Source organism: Mustela nivalis (assembly GCF_964662115.1).
Source record: "Mustela nivalis genome assembly, chromosome: 3".
In the NCBI taxonomy this organism is placed as follows: domain Eukaryota; kingdom Metazoa; phylum Chordata; class Mammalia; order Carnivora; family Mustelidae; genus Mustela; species Mustela nivalis.
This window is the reverse complement of record NC_139022.1, coordinates 155,773,163-155,798,594: the sequence shown is the minus strand read 5'-3', so window position 1 is coordinate 155,798,594 and position 25,432 is coordinate 155,773,163. Positions and strand designations below refer to the sequence as shown.

Genomic DNA, 25,432 nt, shown 5'->3' with positions numbered 1-25,432 from the left:
GGAACCGCAACCGGGTGAGCGCGCATTTCCACGCGGGAGGGGCTGTGGGGCTGTAGCTCCGGCGTTCCCGGGTCCTAACCTCGCGATTGCGGCCCCCTGGGGTGCTGCCGCGCGGGAAGACGATGGGCGACGCTGTGGGAGAGCGCGCTCGCCTCCGGTGCTACCCCAAGCTCCCAGTGTGGGTCGTGGAGGATCACCAGGAGGTGAGCGGGCGGCTGCTGAATCCCGGGGCAGAAACGCGCGAGGGCCAAGGAAGCCGCGGAGCCTCGGTATCGAAGGCCAGAGATAAGCAGAATTGGTTACCCGCGCGAGTTCCATTGCTGTGGGGAAAAACGCCGAAACGACTAACTTGGGAGAATAGGCGCTGGCGTTTGCGATTCGCTGACTACATGTGGGGCCCCTCATTTAACCTTCACGGTTGGCCCAGAATCCCACACCAACAGCCGGTGGCGTCGGGATTCGAACTGGTGCCTTCTCCCTGCGGAGCGCCGTGTCTTTCACCTGCCGGTTAACGCAGGCTTCCAGCTTTCCCCGGCGTCTCCATCGCAGCACGGCTGTGTGTAGGTGGGAAGCTTTTTATAAAGAATGTGGGCCGCCGTCTGTGACACAGGGACCATCATCTTAGCACTCTTGGGGCTGCGGGCATTCTTCTGTGCTTCGTGTGTACGTAAATCTTTTTAGGCCGAGCCCGGCTTTTATAAACACGGGAGATATTTCCCATTTTATGGCAGTGCTACTTTGGACTAGCTAAAACGATGCCTTGGTCTGTTCTTCTGGAAGGGAGGCTCCATGGATTCGAGACTTTTTTTTGTTGTTGTTATTTATTTATTTATTTATTTAATTTATTTTAACGAATCGGCCTTGGAAGATCTCTGGATAGGAAAGGGAGAGAGGATGAATCCAGATTTAGGCATAGCGAAAGGCAGTTGAGTTCCCAGGAGGTAGGGATCGTGGGTATGGGCCTGAGAAAAAGCACAAGGGCGGGTTAAGCTGTGCTTTCAAATTCGGTGTTAAACCTAGAAGTAAGGAGACTGTAACAGGACAGGAGCCTTAGAGACCACCTAGTCTAGCTCCACCATCCTAAGGTGTGGAAAAGGCCAGGAGAACCAAGGTAGCTTGAACACATCCTTACGCGGGAAGGTGTATTAACCACCAGTTACTTCCTGCCAGCCAGCCCCTGTCTGTTGACACACATCATCTTCTGAGTTTGAGATGGGGCAAGATGGCAGCAAAGAGATGCCCACTAAAGCCTTCGGAGATGGGAGCTGGAACGTCTGAGGAAAAAATAAAGCATGGGAACGCTATCTAAACCCACCTACAGTGAACAGATTTTATGTTTTCCTACTTCTTAGCACCCTGGTGTGCTTCAAGTTACGTGTGTTTAAGTTAAGCATTGTTTTTCCAGGCTGCAGTTGAGCATATGAGCATATGAGCATGATTTCAGCGCTAATTCTGAATGTGTGCATGTGTTTTTTTACAGGTCCTGCCTTACATATACCGGGCCATTGGCTCAAAGCATCTTCCTGCCAGTAACATAAGTTTTGTGCATTTTGATTCACACCCAGACCTCCTTATTCCTGTAAATATGCCAGCTGACACTGTGTTTGACAAGGAAACACTTTTCGGGTAATATGTGGTTTTTTGTTAATGATTTATTTTATTTTATTTTATTTATTTATTTGACAGAGAGAGATCACAAGTAGGCAGAGAGGCAGACAGAGAGAGAGAGAGGAGGAAGCAGGCTCCCTACCAAGCAGAGAGCTTGATGCGGGACTCAATCCCAGGATCCTGAGATCTTGACCTGAGCGGAAGGCAGAGGCTTAACCCACTGAGCCACCCAGGTGCCCCAATGATTTTTTTTTTTTTTTTTAAATAAACTCTTCCCCCAATGGAGGGCTTAAACTCAAGACCCGGAGACCAGGAGTCACACACTCCACCAAGTGAGCCAGCCAGGCATCCTTTTTTTTTTTTTTTAAAGATTTTATTTATTTATCAGAGAGAGAGGGGGAGAGAGCGATCACAGGCAGACAGAATGGCAGGCAGAGGCAGAGGAAGAAGCAGGCTCCCTGCTGAGCAAGGAGTCCGATGTGGGACTCGATCCCAGGACGCTGGGATCATGACCTGAGCCCAAGGCAGCTGCTTAACCAACTGAGCCACCCAGGCGTCCCCAGGCATCCTTCTTTATGAGATTTTATGTGTTTGAAATACAATTGGCAATACATGATAAACAAAGGAAACAGACTTTGCTGAGCTCTTGAGTTTTGTTTTTGTTTTGTTTGCCTTTTTGATTTTATTTAGAGCAAATATTGACAGACTTTTTCTTAAAGAGCCAGATAGTAAATATTTTAAGGTTGCACCCCATATGGTCTTTGTTGCAACTACTTATCTCTGTCCTCATAGTAAGAAAGCAACAATGGACATCGTGTAACTAATGGCGGTGGCTATATTCCAATAAAACTCTGTTTACAAAAACAAGTGGCCTAGCCAATGTTTGCCAGCCTCTGCTTTAGAATATAGAATTTTGGAAGTAGAAAAACTTTAGAAGTTACCTAAGCCATTTCTCCCTTCCTCCCCACTTTAGAAGTCTGGATACTAAGGTGCAACAAAATGTATTTTAAACATGTTGTTCATTGGTTGTATAGGCAACATACCTTTAATTTGTATATCCTTCCTTCCTCCAGTATTGAGTCCTTCCAACCTCTCAGTTTCTACTACTTTCTCCTCAAAGGGTCATATGTAATATATTTCTAAATAAAGACTTACTAGAGTCTCTTCTGTAATAAAGTTCTCTGAAATTCTGCCGCTGTCTCATTATGTATATGTTAGAATGTAGCCTAGTTATACAATATAAAAAGTTGTGTGCACAGCAGTAATTTTTCTTTAAAATATAAAATTAAAAGATTAATCATTGTATTTTGATCAGTCTTTCTTTCAAGAAAAATGCTGTTAAACTTTCAATTGAATCACAAGTGCTGTTCCTTGAGAAAACCTATGTACTTCAAAGTATGTAGCAGAAGTACTTTTTGCATTTCTCATTTTGCCACCCAGAATATTTAAAATGTATACTAAGGACCAAAGTTTAATAAAATTATGAAGGACCTTTTTACATGAAACTGGCTTTCAGAGGGGGTATTCATGCTTGATATGAAGAATACAGTGACTACTAGGAGAGTTGGTGCCGTCGCCTTGTTTAATCTTGGGACACCAACCCACCATTGCTTTGCACCATCCATGCAGGTGTCAATACAATGAAAAGGGGAAATGATGCCATCAGAAGGATTGTTAAACTCTTGTTCTGGGTGAAATTACATTTGGGGAAAGACTCTCACTAGTAGTTTCCATGTTTTCTATTTCTTTTTCAGAGAATTAAGTATTGAGAATTGGATTATGCCTGCAGTTTATGCTGGCCATTTTTCTCATGTGCTATGGCTTCATCCCACATGGGCTCAGCAAATAAGAGAGGGCAAACATCACTTTTTAGTAGGCAGAGACACTTCTACCACAACAATCAGGTAATTTCCTCGTGTTATAAGAGGGAATGAATGCTTCTTTTGTCTTATTTTGAATCCCCATGATAACTCATAAGTTGTCTGCATACAGATGGGCTCAGATTAACCCTCAACTCTTTTGAAGAGTTCTCCAAACACCAGGAACAAGTTTTAAGTCTCTTAACCTTCTTCACACACCATTTATATTTTGTTACCGATCTTGTTGGTTTTGAGTAATATCTTCATCTTCTGGAATTCTGGATCCATTGATGACTAATTCCATTAAATCATTGAAGTACCTTATAGATTATATAGCTGATGATGAATTTTACTATTTCCTTACAATATAATTATTGTCTGCTGAGTTTAACAATTAGCAGTAGAAAAACAAAATTCCCTCATTTTGAATTGTTTTTTTGTGAATCCAATGGCTAAAAAGTAGATTTGGTGTTTTTATTTTAATAATATGATTAGCTTTAGATAATTAAATTAAGTTACAGCATTTTTTACTTGAGTTACATGTGCAGCTGTTTTTGTTATGTAAGCTCTTTAACCGATGTTTTATGGATATTCATCGCATTTTTTACTTTCTCCATTCTTTTGTGATGGGATGAATGTTTTAAGCACTGAAACCATAACTTTTTCAAAGGTGAAAGGGTGTGGAATAAAATGGTAATACACTGGAAATGAAATACAGTCTTTCTCATTGAAAGTGATACTTTCCTTTTTTTTTTTTTTTTTTATTAACATATAATGTATTATTTGCCCTAGGGGTGCAGGTCTGTGAATTACACATTTCACAGCACTCACCATAGCACATAACCTCCCCAATGTCCATAACCCAGCCACCCTATCTCTACCCCACCACCCTCCAGCAATCCTCAGTTTGTTTCCTGAAATTAAGAGTCTCTTATGGTTTGTCTCCCTCCAGATCCCATCTTGTTTCATTTTTTCCCTCGCTACCCCCACGACTCTCCGCCCTGCCTCTCAAACTCCTCATATCAGAGAGATTGACTTATTTCGCTTAGCATAATACCCTCCAGTTCTATCCACGTCATTGCAAATGGCAAGATTTGGGGGCGGGGGAGGGCAGTTGATGGCTGCATTCTATTCCACATCTTTATCCATTCATCTGTTGATGGACATCTAGGTTCTTTCCATAGTTTGGCTATTGTGGACATTGCTGCTATAAACATTCGGGTGCATGTGCCCCTTCAGATCCCTATATTTGTATCTTTAGGGTAAATACCCAGTAGTGCAAGGGCTAGTATCCAAAATCTTTAAAGAACTTATCAAACTCAACACCCAAAGAACAGATAATCCAATCAAAAACTGCACAGAAGACGTGAACATACATTTCAGCAAATAAGACATCCATATGGCCAACAGACACATAAAAAAGTGCTCCACATCACTTGGCATCTGGGAAATACAAATCAAAACCACAGTGAGATATCACCTCACACCAGTCAGAATGGCTAAAATTAACAAGTCAGGAAACAACAGATGTTGGTGAGGATGTGGAGAAAGGGGAACCCTCCTACACTGTTGGTGGGAATGCAAGCTGGTGCAGCCACTCTGGAAAACCGTAGGGAGATTCCTCAAAAAGTTGAAAATAGAGCTACCCTACGGCCCAGCAATTGCACTAGGGGGTATTTATTCTAAAGAAAGTGATACTTTTTATTTCTGATTTATCCTTAATGATACAGTTAAATTTTGTTGTATGTTCTTATCAGTTGCACAAATAACTTTGTTGTGAAACCATGAAAATTCTATTTATTGAGGATATTACTCTAAATAACTAAATAGGACTCCACATAGAATAAGTATTATATATAATACTGGTATACATGAAGAATGGTGGTGCTTTTATTGAGTACTTCAGTGAGTACACCTAACTATCTGTAACAGGTTTCTGCAAAATCAAATAATTTTGAATAACCTGAAAAAGACATTTGAAACTCAATGTATAATAATATTGGGAACAATTTTATTATCTGGTGATTTTACTTAATCCTGCAAATAAAAGTTTACGGAAGAGACACAGGTATGTAGTCTGAGATGCATGTGTTTGTACAGATAGGAACAAAGTGAAGAGTCCTTTATTAAAGAAGAATATGAATTTAGGTTGGGGGATACAGCCTTTGACATTCTTGGAATGGCACAATTTATAATAAGCCTGGATATTAGCTGTATTATGCCATTAGTCTTATTTGGAAACATAATACCTTTTTCAGTTTAAGCCTGAATAGCTAGAGAAAGGTGAGTAGGAACTAAATATTAACCATTATTTTAGTTGGATAGAGCCTACCCCTGAAAGAAGCATTTAGTTTTGCTATTTATTCCAAGTACTTCCTAAGGCATAATATAGTTGAAAAGCTAAAAACATGATGATACACTTAAAATCAGATATCTGTAACTTGTAAAAATACATTCTGCATGTGTATAAGATTTTTTTAAGTTGTTTTCCATATTAAAATATTATGGTTATACAGAGTTTGGCACAGCTTTGAAACACATCAGAGGGAGCTATTGTTAAGAGAAATAATTTCCAGATGTCATTTTTCTCTTAAGTGATTATTTGGATGAAGTTACAGCTGGTATGAAAGTGATCCAGAACACTAGCTGAAAGAGGATCATTTATTTCTTTCTCTTATTAGAGTTTACCACACACAGTCCAGAGCCTATGTGGCAGTTTACAGGTTCAGAAACCCCAGCTCCTTTTATCTTTTTGCTTCATCTCTAGAGCAGTGCCTCTGTCCTCATAGTCCAAGATGGGCTTGTCATTTGCAGGCTCATGCACCAGGCAGCCCGTAGAGAGCAAGATTATGTATGCCTCTCTTCCACTCACAGCCTTAAGCCAGAACTTAGTCATACAACCACACCTGGCTGCAAGATAGGCTATGAAATAGTCTTTACTTTGGGCAGTTGTGTGCCCAACTAAAAATCAGGGGAATGCTATCTCTGCAGAAGAATAGGAATTAACGAAAGTAGGGAGAGCACTTAGTTTTCGTTAAATATGTTCTTTGTTACATTTCTGCAGTGCTTTGGAAGTGCTACATGAAATGTCAGCTAATTTGTCTGCTTGTCTTTAAAACAGTTTTTTCCTCTAATCCAGGGTTACGAGTACAGATCATTACTTTCTAAGTGATGGTCTTTATGTAACTGAAGACCAACTAGAGAACCAAAAACCTTTACAATTGGATGTAATTATGGTAAAACCTTATAAACCCTGTAACAATCAAGAAGAAAATGATGCAGTGTCTTCTGCTAAGAAGCCAAAGCTAGCACTGGAAGATGCAGAAAACACTGCTTCTACTAACTGTGACTCTTACTCAGAAGGACTGGAAAAGGACACATTGACACAGAGGAGGGGCCAGATTTGCCTAGAGCAATCATGTTCATGTTCTTCTGAAAGTCAAGAATGTCAGACTACAGTCAGCACTGGGGAAATTCTGGAAATTTTGAAGAAAGGGGATGCATTTGTGTTAGATATTGACTTGGATTTTTTTTCAGTCAAGAATCCCTTCAAAGAAATGTTCACTCAGGTAAATGTATTTTTAAAATGTAGATCTTGAGAATTGTATGACATTTTTCTAGATCAGAGATCCACAAACTTCCTGCAAACAGCCAGGTATTAATTAAGATTTATTGGGGGTCCTATATGATTTCTGTCACACATTCTTCCTTGTTGTTAGACCTTTTAAAATCATACACACCTATTTTTTTAATTGAATTATGTATGTACCTTTCTTAACTCAAGGGCCATACGAAAACAAGTTGTAGGTTGTGGGTTGTTGATCCCTGCTCTAGATAGCAGTTATTATTTTGTGTTTATGAATTGGGGTAATATGTATGTGGATAGTTGGAAAAACTAAAATCTCATAGTACAAGAAAGTGTATGCTTCAAAGAATATCACTCTCTCATCCCATTCCCATTCCCTCAGTTTCCTACATCAGAAAACAAATGTCATGGCCAGTTTCTTGGTGTATCTTTCCAGAGATTCTACATATATAAAGTGCTGTGTGACAGATTTTTCACTGGACTCTGAGGTCCCTGATTTTACACATGTACTATCTGTAGGTAATGATTTAGGCCTGTGATTCTTAGGGTACCTTAGCAGATCTTAAATGCAGAAAGCCAGACAATATTAGCATGCACAGATCTGAGATGAAACATTTAAGAAACCAATAAATTCATGCTCCAAGTGAGCATTCCTTAGTACATTTTATAGCACAGTAACTGCTTACTTTAACATTGGGAAGGTTGTTCAAGTCTATTCTTTTTGGGATTCAAACTAACTATTTTTTCTACCTAAAATTGTTTGATTATAATGATGATGTTGCACTTAACGATCCTAATTCAGATATGTATTGGAAGCCATTGTGATTTATCAAAGAGCTCTAAATAGGTATTGATTTAAAAATAGGTAAGATTTGAAGATTTAGTGTAATCTGAAACAAGACTAGGGGACCTAGAGTACTCTCCCATTCTGCAATAAGGGAGAAAAATTGCAGTTTCTTTCAGCTCTTGTACATGGAGCCAGGGATTATATCCATAAATTCTTAGAATCATGGAAATGACCTTAGAACTATTTAGAAAGCTTGAAGAATAGGCATATCTGAAAGTTGAAGAAACTGACTTTTTAGAAATTTATATTACAAATATACTCAAATTTTTTGTTTTGGGGTTTTTTTAATTTAATTTAATTTTATTTTCAGTGTTCCAAAATTCATTGTTTATGCACCACACCCAGTGCTCCATGCAGTACATGCCCTCCATAATACCCACCACCAGGTTCACCCAACCTCCCTCCCCCACCTTCCAAAATGCTCAGTTTGTTTCTCAGAGTCCACAGTCTCTCGTGGTTCATCTCCCCCTCTGATATCCCCCAACTCACTTCTCTTCTCCATCTCCCAGTGTCTTCCATGTTATTCCTTATATTCCACAGGTGAGTGAAACCATATGATAATTGACTTGCTCTGCTTGACTTATTTCAATCACACGTTTTTAATGAAGATTTCTACAAAGTTAGTGGCAAGGAACTTAGTGGCAGTTACTTCTTTTCCAGTGCTATCAGGAAACCTGGGAAGTGGAGGTTTTTATATCCTTTTTTTTTTTTAAAGAACATGTGCAGAAGTCCAGAGTGAGTTAACTTCTGTTTGTTACTTCTACTGCTTATTAGCTGCTTGATCTTGGAAAAGTTACCTAACCTTTCTGGCCCACAGTTTCTTCAAGTTTAAAATCAAAATAATGACAGGAAAGTTACAGGATTATTATGATGAGAGGAGTGGCACGACATTGTGCTTAATGAACTTCAGCTCTTGCATATAAACTCTTCCCAACAGTACTCCTGAAAGGGATTATTGGGGCAAGATATACCCACCTATAATGGGGCTGTTTAGTGTGCTAAATGAGGGGGGAGACATTCTTCTGGAAAATCTGTGCTTAGAAGGCATCATTCTTCCATTGTGTCTGCCCCCAGTATTCCCTTTGAACTTCCGAGTTCTCTTCTGTGGCTAGGGAAAGGACTGCAAGGTGAACATGGAAAGTTTTTGTTGTTGTTATTAAAAACATGTATATTTCCTATACATAGCTAAAATCTGTTTAGATAGTAGGATATATCCATTTAGAATGTAGAATATTATTAGAAATCTTTCATATCAATCTTTTTCCATAGCTAATTTTCATACATTATTGTCAGGATAGAGTTACCCTAAAGCAATGACAGTGTTTACAGTAACATCTGAGTTAAACATTTTCCCTGACTTTCACAAACTAATCTTTCAATGATTATCTAAGATAATGTCATAGCCATTTTTTACTTAAAGCATATCATTGAAAAAAATTTTTTTTCCAGTATATGGATTTTTGTTTTGTTTTCCAGGAAGAGTACAAAATCTTACAAGAATTGTACCAGTTTAAAAAACCTGGTACCAACCTGACAGAGGTATCCTTCATTTGTTTCTTTTGGATTTTGTCTATTTATTGCATATCTAATAATATCTTATAAGTCATTAGAGTGCTCTCAGACTTCTAACCAAAATCTTGGTGTGTTTATTGGAGAAGCCCATGGTTAGTACTGAGAAGTCATGATTTTAACTAATTGAACTGATAATTTCATTGCAATGGGATTTCACTTATTTTTTTCAAAAAACAATTATAATCTTGGCTTTTCAATGTGTTTAAAGGAAGATTTGGTAGATTGTGTTGATACTCGAATTCATCAGTTAGAAGATTTAGAAGCTGCTTTTGCTGATTTATGTGATGGTGATGATGAAGAAACTGTACAGAAATGGGCTTCAAACCCTGGGTAAGACCTTGAAACATTTTTTTCCCCAACCCTATTTTAGTCCTAGATATATTGTCAAATTTGCCAGATAAATTACTTTTAAAAAATCACTATTAAGTGCCAACAGAAATTTACTAGCAATAGCTAGCCTTTGCTGAGTATGTTCTATGTGCCCAATTCTAAGATTTTTCCTTACATTTATCTCATTTATTCCCTACAACAATCTGATGACTTCATTGTTATTATGTTCATTTTATACATGAGGAAACTAGGGTACAGAGGTTTAAGTTGCTCAAAATCACATAATAAGTGGGTATGTGCTTAATCATTGTGCAGTGACTTCCCCTGTGATATATAATATGTGGTGCTAGGTCTTAGGGAAGATTAAAAATTGGTAAGACAGCCGGCATTCTAAGTAGAATAAGAAAAAAAATTAACCTATCAATATAATAATTACAGTAAAAGTAAATGACTAGAAAAGTAAAATATAATGTGAAAACTTGCCTCCTTTTAAGGATAGCCCAACTACAAGTAGAAGCTTAAGCTGCTCATGACATGAGGGAGCAGGATTTGAAAGCTGGATTCTTCATCAGGTCCTCTTTTGGGCCAATTGTCTCAGCATTAACATTACCTTGAAAACATGGAGAGAATAGTTCTTTTGGCATGATCGTCTGTCATTTTACATGGTGGGGTAAAGAGTTCCTTTAGTATTAAAGCAAATTTGAAAGGATGTTGGCATAAATAGTATAGTTACTTTTCCCTAAACTAATTCATTTTTTCTAGTGCAGTATAGTTGACATTACCGTATTATAGTAGTCTCAAGTGTACAGGATAATGAATTGATAATTCTGTATATTACACAGTGCTTACCGCAGTAAGCTTAGTTACCGTCTGTCACTATACAGTGTTTTTACAATATTGATTACATTCCCTATGCTTTAGTTTTTATCCCTGGAACTTATTTATTTTATGGCTTGATTTGCACCTCTTAATCCCATTCACCTATTTCATCTATCTCCCCACCCCTTCTGGCAGCCACCAGTTCTTTGTATTTATGAGCTTGTTTCTGGGGTTTTTTGTTCATCTTTTTAGACTTCTTTGTTCTGCTTTTTAGACTCCGTATACAAGTGAAATCATGTGGTAGTTATCTGACTTATTTCATTTAGTCTGATAATCTCTAGGCCCATCCATGTTGTCATGAATGCCAAAGTTGCATTCTTTTTTATGGCTGGGTAATATTCCATGGTCTATATACACATCTTCTTTATCCATTCATCTGTCAAAGGGTTGACAGATATGGGTTGCTTCCATATCTTGACTATTATAAATAATGCTGTACTGAAAATAGGAGTGCATATATCTTTTCAAATTAGTGTTTTTGTTTTCTTTTGGTAAATACCCAACAGGGAAATTACTGGATCAAATGCTATTTCTGTTTTTAATTTTTTTGAGGAACTTCCATACTGTTTCCCAGTGGCTTCACCAGTTTACATTTCTACCAACAGGACACAAAAGCTCCCTTTTCTCCAATTTTCATCAACACTTGTTATTTCTTGTTCTTTGATTCTAGCCATTCTGACAAGTGTGAGGTCATTTCTCACAGTGGTTTGGGTTTCCATTTCCATGATGATTTGTGATGTTAAGTCTCTGAAATAATTCTTTAAATCATAAAACTCAAAAGGCCGGGAAACTAAAATAGGACCATCAGACCCAAACATTTTTGTCCTCATGAGCATAGGAATCCAGAAGTAGCTTAATTTCAAATTGATCTTCCACAAACTGAGATTCTTCTGCACAGTGTAAATATAAGAAATCAGTTATAAGATAGCAACATAAATTAGAGTTAGAATCATAGGGGCGCCTGGATGGCTCAGTGGGTTAAAGCCTCTGCCTTCGGTTCAGGTCATGATCCCAGGGTCCTGGGATCGAGCCCCACATCGGGCTCTCTGCTCAGCAGGGAGCCTGCTTCCTCCTCTCTCTCTCTCTGCCTGCCTCTCTGCCTACTTGTGATCGCTGTCAAATAAATAAATAAAATCTTAAAAAAAAAAAGGAGTTAGAATCATAGTGCTCTGAGCCACTAAGACTTGTTATGTCATAGTTATTTAAAATAATTCATCAGATATATAGAAGAATACAGAAGAAACTGGAATAGAAGTTGCCTCTGGGTAGAGGAATTCTGTGGCTGAAAGATAGTTGTAAGAGAGAAACATCTTTTACTATGTGTGTATGTTACCTATTCAGAATATTCAATGTAATTTTTGTTTAAAAATAAAATATTGAGAAACATCCCTGAAATAGAAACATCATAAAACTTCATTATCACTAAGGAAAGCCATGATATTATAGTTTTCACATCAGTAAATACAGACCAGGCATTTTAACAGTCAGTTCACACTTTCCCTCTTTCGCATAGAGTGCTAATTCGAAAAATGATTCCCTCTTTTTTGAAATTATGATGGAAGAGGGAGATGTAGAAATAACTTACAGGCTATGAGTCTTTCTAGAAATATTGAAAAGTACCTATTATTTTGTCATGTCTCAAGCCAAGTTTAAAGCTTAAAACAGCATGAAAACCTTGGAGTCCTGAATGTAGCCCATAGATGGGGCCATTTTTCACTGAACCCACTGTGCCTGGTGAGCATGCCGAGTTAACTCTTCATCACCTGCAGGGAGTTCTTTCAAAGACTTGGAGAAACAATGAGGCTCCAACAGAAGCGGGTCCAGACTGTGGCTGGAATTGGGGGGAAAAAAATAGCACAAAGGAAAAGTAGGTGAGACAAGCAAGAAAAGTCTCCCCAAACTTACCATGCCCCTGAAGGGCCAGATCCTCAGCATGAAGGAGTCCTCACTGTTAAGAAGTAGAGGAGGTAGGTGATTAGGGTCCAGAAGCCCAGAAAGTATTTCTAATAAAAAGAAAGAAATAGCAGGATGAGTTGATAGATAGACCTCCATGCCTCCCTTTTTCTTTCTTTTTTCTACCCCCACCCCCCGGATGAGTAGATACTAGTGAGGGAGGCTGAATACTAGAACCATTAATTAATCATGGCTTCCAAAGAGGTCCACCTAAAGTAAATCACTTAAAGGCACTATTGTTAGTATACCAAATGGTATAGAACTTTTCCAGTTTAATTGTGTATGTCAATAAATATATTCTTAAATTTTTTTTAACTTTTGAGAAACTCTTTTCATCACCATGTGCTAAAGGCACTTACTTTTATTGCTGATGAAAATAATTTTTAGGGCACCTGGGTGGCTCAGTGGGTTAAGCCGCAGCCTTTGGCTCAGGTCATGATCTCAGGGTCCTGGGATCAAGTCCCACATCGGGTTCCCTGCTCAGCAGGGAGCCTGCTTTCCGTCCCCCCCACCCACCTACTTGTGATTTCTCTCTGTGTATCAAATAAATAAATAAAATCTTTAAAGAAAATTAAAATTAAAAAAAAAAGAAAAGAATTTTTAAAGTCAGGGTGGGCTTCCATTTTTAAAGAAGAAGAAAATCCCAGTTTCTTGAATGCTAATTTTCAACCTTTAACACAATCTGTAATATTGTGGGTAAGAAAAAACAGGGAACATTTATTTCTTAGTATTTTAAGATGATATTTAAATATCTTTATCTTTCATTTTTCTCAAATATCATGTGACACATTCTTAAAGGTAAAATTCAAGTGTAATAGATCATTTGCTTCATTGCTGAGGTGGTATGATGTTTAATTGAAGGGTGACTTTTTTTCCAGAATGGAATCACTCATTCCACTTGTACAGAGTTTGAAAAAACGGATGGAAGTACCAGACTATGAAATGGTAAATACTTTATATTAAAGTATAAAATTAACCCTTGAGAAAGGCATTTTTCTGAGTAGAAAAAGTAAGTTTTATTAAAGTGTTTTTCTTTTATTTATGTTCCAGGAAAGTGTAAATGAATTATTTTATTTAAATGAGAAGAAATGAAAAAGTATATAACCTTTTAGAAGTCAGAATACTGGAAAAGTTTTCCAGAAAAAAATAAGTTTTCCCCAATTTTATGTAAGAAGCAAAAATGCTATGTATTTTTTTGGGGCTCCTGGGTGGCTCAGTGGGTTAAGCCGCTGCCTTCAGCTCAGGTCATGATCTCAGGGTCCTGGGATCAAGTCCCGCATCAGGCTCTCTGCTCAGCAGGGAGCCTGCTTCCTCCTCTCTCTCTCTCTCTCTCTCTCTCTCTCTGCCTGCCTCTCTGCCTACTTGTGATCTCTGTCAAATAAATAAATAAAAGCTTTAAAAAAAATGCTATGTATTTTTTTATTTTGTTTATGGTCAGATCTCTCCTTGCCAGAGAAAATAAATACATAATTTTTAAAGTTATCCCTTATTTATTAATTCATTTTCATACTATCTTCCCCCTCTTATCTTTCTTCTCTCTGAAAACTTTCCTGATTGTCAAAACCAAGAGAAAGACAAGGTATTCTAGCAAGTGCATCTCAACTCTATCAGCTCTGTCACTGGCTTTGTTTGCCAGCAGTGATCTGAAAACTGTGGTAAAAGTGGATACTGTCAATGATAATTGCTTTTATTTTTATATCATTTCACAGTCTTTGAAGCATAAATTTTACCATCTGAAGTACAAGTGTCTTTTCTCAGATTTTGTGCCAAAACTGAGACCCACAAGTCTTCTTTTACTCGTAATGCTTCTTTGACTTCAATAAATCATGTTTTTGCTCTACAGTTTTCTTTAATTGTGGAATACAGGCAAACCACCTTATTTGAACGGAAGTTTATGTACTAATTTAATGCCAACTTTATAAGAATAAAAAAGTACTAACAAAAGAATATTTTGGTTAAATTGGAGCTAGTCCAAAACCCACTTTTTTTAAATAGCAATTTTTAAGAATGATAGAGTTAGAAGATACTTAGGGTTTTAAAAATGTTTTGAGCTTGCATGACATTGTTGGATGTGTTTTCATGCAGATCCCCTGTAAATGTTACATTATATCAGGATTTTTCCAGTGGTAAGGAGTTTTCGGACACGAGTGAAAGAAGGAAGGGATGGAACGGGCTTGATTGCAGAGTATAGAATCAGATATCATGTGCCTGTAGCTTCAGGATTAGACAACTGTTTTGATCCTTTGAGTAGAAAAGAACATGCACAGTCTGTCATTTTCCTACATTGATTGTTCCTAGTTAAATTTTTGATGTGTATCCAGAGCCAATAGCAATAAAATAGCAGATTAAAGTGTTTTTTATTTCCCAATCTTTACACTTATATACAGTAGGCAAAACAGTGACATACTGAGTTCCATTTTTCAAAACTTCAAAACAAAGGATGTAAAATGTTAGCCCATGAGTCACTTCAAACTTTCAGGCATAGTTCAGTGCTAAGACTGGAGCACCAGTCATTTACATGTAAAATACATCTATAGATGTCATAGTATGTGTTGGTACACATAAAGGATACATAAGAAACTCGTAACAGGAGAAAGACTTTCCCTTATATCTTCTTGAAGTTTGAGCATAGTACTAGATTAGATGCATGTATCTAAAAAAAAATAATAATATGTTGAAGGAAAAGGTAAGATGAGAATATACACAGTTTTATATCAGCTTTTAGATTCTGAGTGAAATGGATAATTTGCTAGAAGATATGAATTATCAAAATAGACTCAAGTAAAGACAGGAACTGAATTCATAATTACAAAAAAAAAATAGTTAAAAGAATTATTCCTATATAAAGGACATCAGGCCCAAACAGAAGTTGCAGGCAAGTTCTTCTAAAACTTTAGAGAGTAGAGAACTTCTATAGCACAGAAACTGTTAAGGAAAAAATAAGCCCAGTCCACAACAATATTAAAGATTTGTCAGCAAGGACATTAATAGTTAAAAAAATCTAAAAACAATAAAGCTTATGATATAATTTTTAATTTTCTTATTTTCAGGTTCATCAGGCTGGTCTAACCTGTGATTACTCCGAACTTCCTCACCATATCAGCACAGAACAAGAAATTGAATATCTTATTCAGTCTGTATATTATTTACTGAAAAATTTACCAAAACCTACTCTTGTGACAATTGCAAGGTAAGTGTGGTAGCCTGAGTCATGGTCCACTAAAGATATTCACATCCTAATCTCCAGAACCTGTGTATATGTTATCTTATATAGGAAAAGAGACTTTGCAGATTAATTAACTCAAGGATTTTGAAATGAGATTATCCTGGATTATCCAGTGGACCAGTGAGCTCACAGTGGTCCTTATAAAAGGAGGACAAGAGGGTCAGAATCAGAGAAATTGAAAGATGCCTGGCTGCAGGCTTTGAAGGTGGAGGATAGGGCCACAAGCTAAGGAATGCAAGTGGCCTCTAGAAGCTGGAAAGACAGGGAAACAGATTCTTCCCTAGAACCTAGAGAAGAATGCGGTATCTTTATTTGAGGACTTCTGATTTCCAACAAAACTGTAATAACTTTGTATTGCTTTAAGCCACTGAGTTTGTGGTAATTTGTTATAGCAGCCATAAGAAATTAACACAGTCTCCATAGATGAATCGTCAGATGTATTTTCTCTTTCCTTTTAGCGATGGTTGGCAAACAACATACAGTTCTTACTATCTTGTCTTTAAGTTGGTGATACTATTCAGATGAACACGAGAATTCCCATTTGTGGGTCTTCAATAGAATATTTAGCTGCTGCCATGTTTCAAATTTGAAAGTAATGTGCTGAAAGTTACCACAATTTAATAAGACTTGTCTGTGTTAATCTTTGGGTTGGTTTTATATGAAACTGTGAGTTTAATACTTTAATATTTTTATTGTAATGTCCTTTTACATCCTAAAATGAAATTCATAGGTAATCTGACCTACATACATGCATAGTTTAAGTATATAGAAATATTATACATAATATATAGATGATATAATTGTCTTAGTTCATTCAGGCTGCAATAACAAATACCGTAGACCTCGAGGCTTATAAACAACAGAAATTCATTTCTCACAGTGCTGGAGGCTGGGTAGTCCAAGATGCAGTCACCAGCAGATTCAGTGTGGTGAAGACCTGCTTCCTGCGTTACAGACAGCCATCTTCTCCCTGTAACCTCACATGGTAGAAGGCGTGAAGGAGCTTTCTCTCCCTCTGGCATCTATTTCTTAATGGCATTAATCTCATTCATGAGGACTCCACCCTCCTGACTTGATCACCTCCAAATATGATCACACTGGAGATTAGATTCAACATAAGGATTTTGGAGGGACACAAACATTCAGTATGTAGCAATAAACTCCCTGTACACATAATTTAAATATATGTAATATTAATTATATATGTATGCACACACACAGATCATTGTAACATAAGAGAAATGAAAGTAACTGATGAAGTAATACGTATTAAAATGCCACCCAAGGGGTGCGTGGGTGGCTCAGTCAAGCGTCTATGTGTCTGCCTATGGCTCAGCTGGTGATCTCCGGGTCCTTCCCTGTTGGGCTTCCTCCTCAGTGGGGAATCTGCCTCTCCCTCTTCCTCTACTCCTCCCTCTCACTTATATGCATGTATGTGTGTTCTTTCTCTCAAATAATAAATAAAATCTTTAAAAAAAATTTTTTTAAGCCACATAAAACTAGCATCTTTACAGAGTCACTAAGTGTAAAGTTACAAGTGCAGACAGACACTCACATATTGTATTGGCAAAATACCATGAACAGCACAGTCATAGTGACATGGTTTTTCTAGTCCTAACAACCTCTTGGTAAAGTTCTGAACTTAAAGTCCAGCCTTCTCTCCACATACAGCATAGTTGCAGTCCTGGGAAATTTAGCTCATATTTAATCCATTCCAAAAATACTTTGTTCACCTGTAGAAGAATATTAAATTCGAGGCTCAAAAAATTAAAAACAGGTTTTTTTAACTTATATGAGTGTTCTGTGGACTTTGGAAACTATATAGGACACAGGACAAGTATTTACATTCATATTACAGAACTGTCCTGTGTATTTTAAGCATTCGAACGACCCTGCCCTCTTGCCTTGGCCCCTTAATTATCATTGTGACAATCAAAAATGTACCTACACATGTCCAAAACTCCCTCTTGGGGGTAGTTCCCCTCAAGAACTATTCTAATACTGTTTTAAAGAAGCTAGAAATCTTTTTGAAAGCATCGAAGTACTCCTTATTTATTAAGGCTATAAATTAAATTTTATCCTTATGTATATATTAGACAGTACTTAAGAATTTTAAATTTTTCTGTTTCATTTATTGTGTGTTATTAACATCAAGTCTCAACAATAACCTGATCACCAGAGAATGGAATGAGTTCATCAGAAGTCTTACAGATTATGTGTTTAGGTCTAAAATACTTGTGACAAGGACTAAACTAGATAACTAAATCCATTTCCTTCTATAAAGATTTCCAATCCCACATCTAAATGGCTTTCCTCACCCCAGTCCAGAACCAGGAGACAGTGATAAAATCATTTTAGATCTTAATCTGGCTGTAATTGTCAGTGGCATTCTAACTGGTTGGTAACTGAAGTTATAGTTGCTGATTCTGACTCCCCCAAATACAGGTTCCAGCCCTATCCCACTTTGTTCTTTTCTCTTTAATACCACCTGGGAAACTAATACCAATACCAACACATCTCCCTATTGCATTTTGGGTAATCCTATGTACTTGTATAGTTAACAAATCGTTTTTAGAAGCAGAAATGTTTTATCAGTTGGAAAGCCTCTACTCATCATTTCTAGCCCTACTGTGTCCATAATAAAAGAATGAGAAAGATACCCAATCACGAAGATAAAAACCCCCGTATTTCCAGCATCTCCCTTCCAGGGAAATAGCAATCTAGTGATTAAGCACTGAAGCTTTGAAGACACGCTATGTCATTTTGAATCCCATCACCAGCACTTAGTAGCTAGGTGATCTCCGTAGGTTAATCTGTTTCATATTCCTTTAAAGGAATCGTAAATGTATGTATTTTGTAGAGTTGCTGAGAATAGTAAAGAACATAATATAATGCTCCTGACATAAACATTTAGTAGCTTTCAACTGTTTTGTTTTGTTTTGTTTCCAAAATTCAACACACTTTCATTTCTATTTTATATTGAAATCAACACAGGCAGACTTTTCTTCACTGCGCAGTATGATCTCCTCTCCTTTACATGTATTTTTCTTTTTCTTTCCCTTCTTGGTTCCAGGTCAAGTCTGGATGATTACTGTCCTTCTGAGCAAGTTGACACCATTCAAGAAAAAGTCCTCAATGTGCTACGCTCCCTCTATGGAGCTGTAGACATTCACCTGGTGTACTTAGCAGAATGCTCTCCATCCTGAAACAACAAAACACTAGGCTCCTATTACATCTTGATGTAATAACAGGGTTTTCATTAACTTATTTGTAAATGCGTTTTCCAGAGAAGATGGAAATAAATGCTTTTATATTAACTTTAAGTTAAAATCTTTCAGGTATTTTGAATCTCAAATTGTCAAATGATGACAATTTTTTTTTTTACATCAAGTCTGCCCCCGGCAACTGATTGTTGCTTATTCTTCTACTTTTCCATCATTGCCTTCTTCACTTTGTAAGGGTTGGGTTTTTTCCTCTTTTCCCCCTATGTCAGTTGGACTGTACAAAATTGATTCATCTATTCATTCAACTAACTGACATTTATTGAACACTTAATGTGCCAAACATAATTAAGTGCTGGATATGTGGTAATGAACAGAATAGACAAGGTCCCCTGCCCTCTTAGGGTACAGTTGAGAAACAAATTATGGATTATGAGAAGGATTATGAAGGAAAGGACAACCATAAACACATTTTAGGCATGCTCTTAGTACTCAGGGTACCCTAGCTATAGAAGGAAGTAACATTTTCAAAAGCTACTACCAAAAAAATAAACTTGCCTGTCCATGAAAATCAGAAAATCTACCTTTCCAAGATTGTCAGCGTTGTGGCTCAGCTGTTGCTGCATACTGTCACATTGTTGGAGTGGAGGAGGTCTAGTTGAGTAAAGTCAACTAAAAAAAATTTCTTTGCTAATCAGAAAAGCCCTTTAGGGTTTTTGGTGCCTCCACATGATTAGTATGGACGTTCATTATCATCATAATTCCTAAGTGCCACTTTATTGACAGTCTCGGTTGATAATTTCTAATAATAATCTAGCTTTTAGTGAAAATAGAAAAAAGATAGATCCTTAATTCTGACCTACCATAAATACCCAAAGACTTAACTGCCCTCTACCAGCCTCTCCATCAGTAAGAGAGCCTACCTAGTCCCTCTTAATCATGGAACTTTTTCATTTGCTTAATTTACCAAAGTCTTCCCTCTTCGGTATTCCTTATGTACAGCAATCATTTTTACCTACCTGATTTTCTTTTTTTTTTTTTTTAAGGTAAGGTGGCAATTGTTCGGGGTGGGGGAGGGGAGACACCCATCCATTTCTCAATCCTAACACAGCAGTTGTTTTCATTTTTGCATGTAGCTTTTGGGCCTTGACCACATGTGTACATGTTGAGTTGCATGTAGCCACAATTACAGTGTGTTACCTAACTTATGGCTAGTACCCAAGTTCCATTCCATTGCCACTCAGTAGATGGCACCAGATCCCATTTTTCCAATGATGCTGTTTTCCAGCAAATTTTTCTTGTCATCAAATTGATTTCCCAAGGCTGATATCGTAAATGCCTGTTTCTGTTGTGAGAAGCAAAGCAAAGTGATTCAGCTTTCCCTTCTGATAGAACGTTATTTGCCAGAAAGTTTTCTCTGTAAAATCAGAATTGTAAAACAGTGCTATTTTTAAATTTAAAAAAAAATTATTAGAGTTCTATAAATGGATGTTACTTTTATGAGTAAATTATTTTGTGTGCTAAAAGAAATTTTTAAAAGTGTGTTCTGAGGTTTTAAAGATTTTAAAACCAAAGTAACACTAATTTTATGTGGTCTCAGTGTGTTCCTAACACTGATCTTATGATCTGTTTGAGTAGTCAGTTCCCATGAACTCGATGTGACTCATCATTGTTTTAACTCAGGTAGGATAAAAGGGCATCAGTTTCTTTTTTCAGAATATTCATTGTTTCATTCTGCTCTGTGATTCTCTTTGAATGAAATTCAGTTCCTATTTGTTAACTAGCACCAACTTGGCAAATTACATCACTGTGCATTTCTAATAAGAAGATACTTAGTTTATCAAGACGTCCTTCATTTGTGTTTTAAGTACCAATAAGGTATACCACTGTACAGGGTTTTGGATTATATGCAAATATCACTGAAGCATGGGATTTTGAGCACTTTTTTTTTTTAAACTCTGAGTTAAGGTATTAACAAGTATATATTCCCCAGTATCAAAGAAGAAATTTTTTTTTTTTTTTTTACTTCAGAAATATTTTTTGTAGACCTCTAGCTTTGAGTGTTCTGGATCCTCAAGGAGCTCTTAGTCAAAGTTCTTCACTCTTTATAGGATATTCTCTCTAAATCTTTATTTTGTTTTAGCAGTAGTGGATTGCTACTGGATTGCTGGCAATGTTTGCATCATGCTGCTTATGGTTTATAGTCAGTGGTGTGTTTCTCAGTGCAAGATGATCTCATTCACCATACTTCTGAAGGGAAAGCACTTGCATGAAACTGAAGGAGTTTTTGTTGGACATCTTTCAGAACTGCTCGAGATACCTGAGGATCCTTACTGGACTGTGCCTGGTCTTCCTGGTCACAGCACTCTCGTGCTTGTTTCCAAACTGACTGGTCCTGCACTGTCTCTGTGGTTTCGTAGTTCCAGCTGCACTCCTGGGATTCCAAACATCCGTGCCATCCCGTCCCTTTATTGTCATTTGGGTTCAACAAATGAAGTTACGGTGACTGAGGAGGTTTCTATGAACCTGGATTCTTAGGAAGGAGTTCCCTAAATGGTAAATATTCCAGTTGGTCACTGGAAGGGTAGGTCTTACCATTGCAAATTAGTAAGTTTTCATTCAGTACATTAGTATCTTGGGAATTTGGTGCCTATGACTGAGAAGCAGGAGCTCATTACCAAGGCTGAAGCAAGGCTGAGGTTGCAAGATTTCACTTCCTTTGAAGACCTTGTTGAACAGTCATTCGACCTCCAGCTACAGCTTCCCTGCCATGTCTGTAACTTCAAAACGCTCATCAGTGGCACCTAGACCTTGAAGCCTCGCTATCAGCCATCAGCACTGTTTAGGGGCCTTCACACCCTTGCTGATGCGAAGCATGCCAAGACGAAGATAAGGAAGAAGTGTTACTCCTGAACATAGTGGAGCATAGTTGTAAAAGTGTGAGCTTCAGAGAGCTACTGCCTGGCTCCAGTGTCCCCTTCTCTACATTCCCATTCCTGCTGAAAGACCTCTCTAAGCCTCAGCTTCCCTTTTACAATAAGAGAGTTTAGCTCATTGGGATATTCTGAGGATTAGCATAAAGAACCCTTAGCACAAGGACCATTCAGTAAACATTGGTGATTATTTTCAAACTCAGCCCTGCTTTGAAATTCCTGTGATGGCTATTCCAAGTCTCAACTGCTCTTCTTATACCTCTCCTAAATCCTGATTTTTTTTAAACCCTATGTTAGCTCCTGTATTTCTGTGAATGATGGAATTTAATTCTTTTTCTTTTTTTAGTCAAAGAAAGCAGGCCCTTGCTCATAAGAATAGAAGTAACAGCTTTTTTTTTTTTTTAAGATTTTATTTATTTATTTGACAGAGAGAGATCACAAGTAGGCAAAGAGGCAGGCAGAGAGAGAAAGAGGAAGAAGCAGGCTCCCTGCTGAGCAGAGAGCTCGATGCGGGACTCGATCCCGGGACCCCGAGATCATGACCCGAGCCGAAGACAATGGCTTAACTCACTGAGCCACCCAGGAGTTACTTACAGTGTAAGTTTTGTCTTGAAATTGATACAAGGATCCCTTTATTCACAATTTAAAAACTTGTACTCTTGCAATCCGAGGCAGGGGTGAAGGGGGGAGGTGTCAGGGAAGTCAAAGTCTGCCCTAGTTGGGTTTTTTTTCCCTCTTTACACTTTACTTCCTGCCTGCTTGTAGATAAAGCTAGGATTTGTGATGCTAAACCTGATACAGTCAATATTTAGAAATTGCTACCCCCAACTTACAATTTACCTTCATAAAATCTAGAATTATCTTCATCATTTTTTTTATCTTCATCATTTTTAATGTCGCTGATTATAAATGACCGCAAGCAAAAGAAAATCCATCTTGTATCAGCCAGAGCCTGACAGGGACGTGGGGGTAGAGAGAGTACCACCAAATATCTCCCTGTTATTTCCAGACCCCTCCAAAGCATCCTTTGTCTGGGTCTCCGCCTTACCACAGAGCTGCCTGTGCCTGGTGAGCATTAAGGAAAATGCGGTCATCAGAGAAAGAGCGAATGCCTCTGTCAGCTTGGCCTAGTAAGGTCACATAGCAGCCCATCAGACTTGACCCTGATGGCTCATGGAGGGAGACCCATCGTTGTCTCCCTTAATTCAGGCTTGGATCTCGGTGCGAAAGCCAGCCGTGCAGACAGAAAGCACCCTGAACACCGCATGGCACCATCTACAGCACGGCTCCATCGAGAGCAGTTCCGGGCATCAAGAGACACTCCTCGCAGGGTGACCCAGAGGTCCTGGTGGCTTTGAAATCAATCCAAGTTCAAGGTATGTGTGCTGGCTCCTAGTTTGGCAGTTTAACCTGTCGAAGTCCCTGGTGTTCGACGTGACTCGAGGCCTTCCCTGCGTTCCTGAGGGCGTCTCTGGTGTCCAGGATTGCACCTTAGCCATTTACATCTGCTCCCACCCCAGGGCACTAGCAGCATCTTGAGGTCCTGTCATACGTCTTCGTAGCCCCGGGCTCCACCATAGTCCCTGTCCTCATAAGGCCTCAAAAGGTGTTGAATGATTTCCTGAGTACAGAAAATATCAGTGGTCGTTGAGGCTTGGCAGGAATAAGCCTTGTTATGTGCCCTCTATTGTACATCCTCTTGTTAGCATGCTATCTTTGAAAGCAAACTGGACAAACGGAATCATTAATACAAGAACATTTACCAAGGATTAAGTGTTAAAAGCGAGTCCAAACGAGCTAAAGAATACTACCTATAATCTAGTGGTCATGTCCATAGAATAGCTGTGTTAAACATGGAGGAAGGGCAAGGTGTCCTCTCACCAGCTCTTTTGCAATCTCTTCTCTTATGGATAATCCTGATGAGAGCCATGTTCCACTTCCATTAGTTCCAATGCTTATGTTAACATGATGTAAAAATGTATAGAGTTTGAATTTTGGCCTCAAAATCTCATATTTAACACTACCGTACAGAAACTGTGGACGTGAACTTTTGGTCCCTAAAAAGAATATTGCCCTGGGATTATAGCTTCCCTGAGTGTTGGTGGAGTAACACTCTTCCTCACTTCTGATTCTCCTTCCAGAGGGAGGCGGCACCTTCCAGTAGAGTCCTGACCCTGCTGTGCCCTTTTCCTCCCTCCCCACCAGAGCAAGAGTGAAAGCAGGGAACTCTCAAATGCCTTCTGCTAAAAGCGTGTGTACGTTCTGCTTTGTCCTTCATGCCATGGTCTGTGAGAACAGGCCCTGCGGGAGAGCTCACCACCGTGCAGGGGTGCCCGGCGACGGCAGAGTCTGGAGTGCGGCATCAGGAAGCCAGTTGTCGCCACAGACTTCAGCCGTGTTCTTTTGTTGTTTTTTTTTTTTTTAAGATTTTATTTATTTATTTGACAGACAGAGATCACAAGTAGGCAGAGAGGCAGGCAGAGAGTGAGAGAGAGGAGGAAGCAGGCTCCCCGCGGAGCAGAGAGCCCAATGTGGGGCTCGATCCCAGGACCCTGGGATCATGTCCTGAGCCGAAGGCAGAGGCTTTAACCCACTGAGCCACCCAGGCGCCCCAGCCGTGTTCTTTAGTACCTGTTCTATGAGTACTGATGATGGCTTTTTTATCTTCATCTGCCTATTTCTGAGTCATTTAGAAGCTTACTGGAGAATGGTTAGGTCTATTGGGCTTCCGCAAACCCCAACATGACAATGCTTGTTTGTTAAAAAATATGGAAAGTTTATAAATGCAGTAGCTCTTTGGAATTCCAGCCAAAAAGGACATTCTCTGACCATTCTGAATAAAGCCACAATAACATCATCTGTTTATACAGTCTGTTTCTCTGCTATGGAGTATAGACATCTAAAAATGTTTTTTAAAGATTTATTTTACTTTTGAGTGCTTTTCTTGGATGTCAGACTGGTGTTTTATTTTTTATTTGATATCATGCTAAGATAGGCAACACAGCATCTAGTGGGCCTCCTATATCAGAACAACTCATTATGACAGAAGAAAACATCTTACTTACAGTAGTACCATTTCACTCAAAAAAAAAAAAAAAGAAAAGAAAAACTATGAATAAACAAAATGAAACATTAACATTTATACAAAAAAAAAGCTTTAAGAGGGTATAAATGAAGGCATGACTATGGTAAAATACGTGTTGGGTTTTTTTTTAAGATTTTATTAATTTGTTTTGTTAGAGAGAGAGTGAGTGAGCACAAGTAGGGGAGTAGCAGGCAGATGGGGAGGAAGAAGCAGGTTCCCTGCTCAGGGGGCCTGATGAGGGGCTCCATCCCAGGACATCCGGGATCACAACCCGAGCCAAAGGCAGATGCTTAACTGACTGAGCCACCCTGGTGTCTCGAGATACGTGTTTAT

At 38.4% G+C, this 25,432-nt stretch overlaps 1 protein-coding gene across 4 annotated transcripts; it reads left to right on the top strand.

Annotated features, from left to right (window-relative positions):
- The first annotated feature begins 6 nt into the window (after positions 1–6).
- On the top strand, positions 7–24,871 carry LOC309861519 (UPF0489 protein C5orf22). Of its 4 annotated transcripts, XR_014309975.1 has the most exons (13): positions 7–203; positions 1,481–1,626; positions 3,363–3,512; positions 6,607–7,036; positions 9,377–9,439; positions 9,681–9,802; positions 13,513–13,579; positions 15,685–15,824; positions 21,387–21,637; positions 22,443–22,611; positions 23,024–23,390; positions 24,156–24,409; positions 24,630–24,871. XR_014309975.1 is itself a non-coding variant. In XM_082724519.1 (9 exons), exons 1-9 carry the CDS (start codon positions 123–125, stop codon positions 19,064–19,066), a joined length of 1,332 nt encoding a protein of 443 aa, XP_082580645.1. In that variant the 5' UTR covers positions 9–122; the 3' UTR covers positions 19,067–19,183. The 4 variants fall into 4 exon arrangements, 3 of the variants coding, with proteins under 3 accessions (XP_082580645.1, XP_082580646.1, XP_082580647.1); XM_082724519.1 differs by lacking the exons at positions 21,387–21,637; positions 22,443–22,611; positions 23,024–23,390; positions 24,156–24,409; positions 24,630–24,871 and adding an exon at positions 18,934–19,183 and having other exon boundaries at positions 9–203; XM_082724520.1 differs by lacking the exons at positions 21,387–21,637; positions 22,443–22,611; positions 23,024–23,390; positions 24,156–24,409; positions 24,630–24,871 and adding an exon at positions 18,934–19,183 and having other exon boundaries at positions 24–564.
- Positions 24,872–25,432: the final 561 nt, after the last annotated feature.